Source organism: Sabethes cyaneus, chromosome 2, assembly GCF_943734655.1.
Source record: "Sabethes cyaneus chromosome 2, idSabCyanKW18_F2, whole genome shotgun sequence".
Lineage (NCBI taxonomy): Eukaryota > Metazoa > Arthropoda > Insecta > Diptera > Culicidae > Sabethes > Sabethes cyaneus.
Window position 1 is genome coordinate 149,680,018 of NC_071354.1, and position 2,500 is coordinate 149,682,517.

General features: G+C 41.1%; 1 protein-coding gene across 1 annotated transcript; it reads right to left on the minus strand.

Annotated features, from left to right (window-relative positions):
- Positions 1-265: 265 nt before the first annotated feature.
- On the minus strand, positions 266-2,500 carry LOC128736955 (protein arginine N-methyltransferase 7). The gene is made up of 3 exons (XM_053831471.1): positions 2,462-2,500; positions 744-2,389; positions 266-688 (listed from the first exon to the last, which is right to left on the minus strand). Exons 2-3 carry the CDS (start codon positions 2,385-2,387, stop codon positions 266-268), a joined length of 2,067 nt encoding a protein of 688 aa, XP_053687446.1. The 5' UTR covers positions 2,388-2,389; positions 2,462-2,500.

Below are 2,500 nucleotides of genomic sequence, written 5' to 3' on the forward strand. Positions count from 1 at the left end.
TGCGATCGGAATACAACGTATGTTATAACACACGTCGATCGGGACGTTTCTGATCAGAACAAGCCCGATCGAGATGTAGAATCGAGGCGAATGTTTCGTTCCTCTGTATAGTAGGTCAGAGGACTGTATTCGACAAACTTGAACGGAACGAATATGTAACTAAAATAACATATATGAGCTTACCTGCTAGCAATCATTTTCATGGGGCTCAGTCGTCTATCGGAAATCACAGTTCTAAAACTAGACTACCATGCCGTTTATTTTTTTATTCAAAATGAAAATAAAATGCGTTTAGTTGGGCATTAAACTTAATCGCCCACGTAACAGTTTGCTCAGTAACGGCTTTCTTAAACAAATGAACCCCTTGTCGGTAATTAGGGTTCCACTGAATGGGTTGTATAGATTTGTGTTGCAGTTCACTACACATATCTATTGAAAACAGTGGCCCAGTAGAGATGGTTGTTTTAGGAGTTTGCTTCGCGTCGAAATGCCAATCTACCCACAGAGCAACACCATTACATTTTGCACCATCTTTGTGAAGTTCCATTACGCCTTTCGAATCTATAGGCTTGAGCGAGCTTGTTGCTATATTTATTCTGGTCAACTCAACAGGAGATGCTAAAGAAAAGCATGGGTATTCCCATAACGGTTGTGCTTCCACGGTAGAATCCGTAAGAATGGAATAGTTCTGTAATTTAAACAAGTCCTAATATTTGTAGAAAAAATAACGATGTTCGGTATACCTCGATCATTTCATCCATTATACTAAGATCAAATCCTTCACAAGTACCAAGGGGCGCACAAATTTTGTGTAGGTCTAAAAACTCGACAGGCACGCCGTATATACTGAAAGAGTTAGGCACTACAGTTGCACTCGGGTTAAGTTTCGATCTGATTTTATTAAGCAGTAAACAAAATTGAATGCCGTTTTCCCATGGTAGAATAGCTGAACCAAAAAATGGTTCACCGAATACGTGAGTAATATTTGATATCATCGTGTCTGTTAACTGATCGGAGGTTAATATTTCGATGTTTGTTAATCCGTTAAAAGTGGCGTAATGCTGCATACAATCGCTTGAAAACGTATTATTCTCGAGAAAAATTACTTTTTTAATTTTCATTGCGGCCGCTCCTAGGCCTATGAGGGAACCTTCGCCTAGTACAAGAACAATGGAATCTTTAGTAATAGTTTGTTCCAAAAAGTTCAAGATTTGTTTATTTCGGCGGCCGTCATTTAGTTGGCCGATTCGAGAACGAGAATAAGCAATATGGAATCCACATGAGCAATGTGCGGGATTGAGGTCTGGTTGTTCTATACCAAACCAAAGCGAAAACTCATCATGAAACGCATCCAATGCCACTTCTTGACGTTCTTTTAGCGATTGCCGGCCTGGGGCTAAGAAATAAATCGCTTGCATCCAATGGTCACGCCAAGGAATTACGTTTTGTTGCGGTATGTGTGCTGTTCGCTTAGATTTCTTAAGAGTCTCGAAATCGGCGTGAGCCCAATAGGGTGCACAACTAAGCGTAATGGTTTCTTCCAAATCCATGATTAGGCTCCACCACATGAAAACCGCATGCGGTACTCCAGAGTTTTTTATTGTAACATTCTTCCTGCAATGCCTTTTAAAATAAAGACTCTCTTTTTTAGACCAATCAAATTCGAAAACTGCAACCGGGTCCGATAACAATTTAAAACTTCCTGAAGGTAATTGACTCAATTGAACATCACATAGCGCTGACGATCCGCGACACTGCATTATTTCGTCCGGTGTTCTTATAAGAACATCGCCGTCAGAATTACTCAACAGGTTAGGCATATTCCAATTCATCACAACAGGGCTCTCCACAATTTGAGCGTAAACTGTAGCGGAATGTGGTATAACTCGACAACCAGGTTCAAGCAGGTGTTCTAAGGCATGCTTATAGGTTGCAATTGCTCCTTCGCCAATTAATTCTGTGTCAAACAGCTCAGTTACCAGCACGTTTGCTCTCTGTTCCATATCCAATCCTATACCAACTTGCATCTCGGTAGATTTCTTTTTTACTAAGTGTATGCGACAAGCCATGTTATGATTTGCAAGCATCACACGTTCAGCACAATCTGCCATCGGTTTGAAAGCCTCGCATGCCGTCACACTATCGGCTCCTGCTCGTACTGCCATCATGGACAGCAGCCCGCTTCCAGTTCCGATATCGAGGACGTTAGCTTTAATTCCTTGTTGATGAAGTTGCGCTATCGTTATCTGCAAGGCTCGATCATATTTCTGATTACGTTCCCAATCATGGCACATGTCTGCAAATGCGCTACGTGCGATTTCCTGTTGGAAATCGTAGCCGTTGTCGCTGTCCAGATCAGAGAAGTCATTTTCAGTTTCTGGGTCCATTACTAAAATTTTTGAAGAAAACAGTATACGATATTCACACACTACATTCGCAAAGAATATTAATTATATCAGACCGTATACAATACGTTGCTATTTGCCGGCTTCCTGCTAAC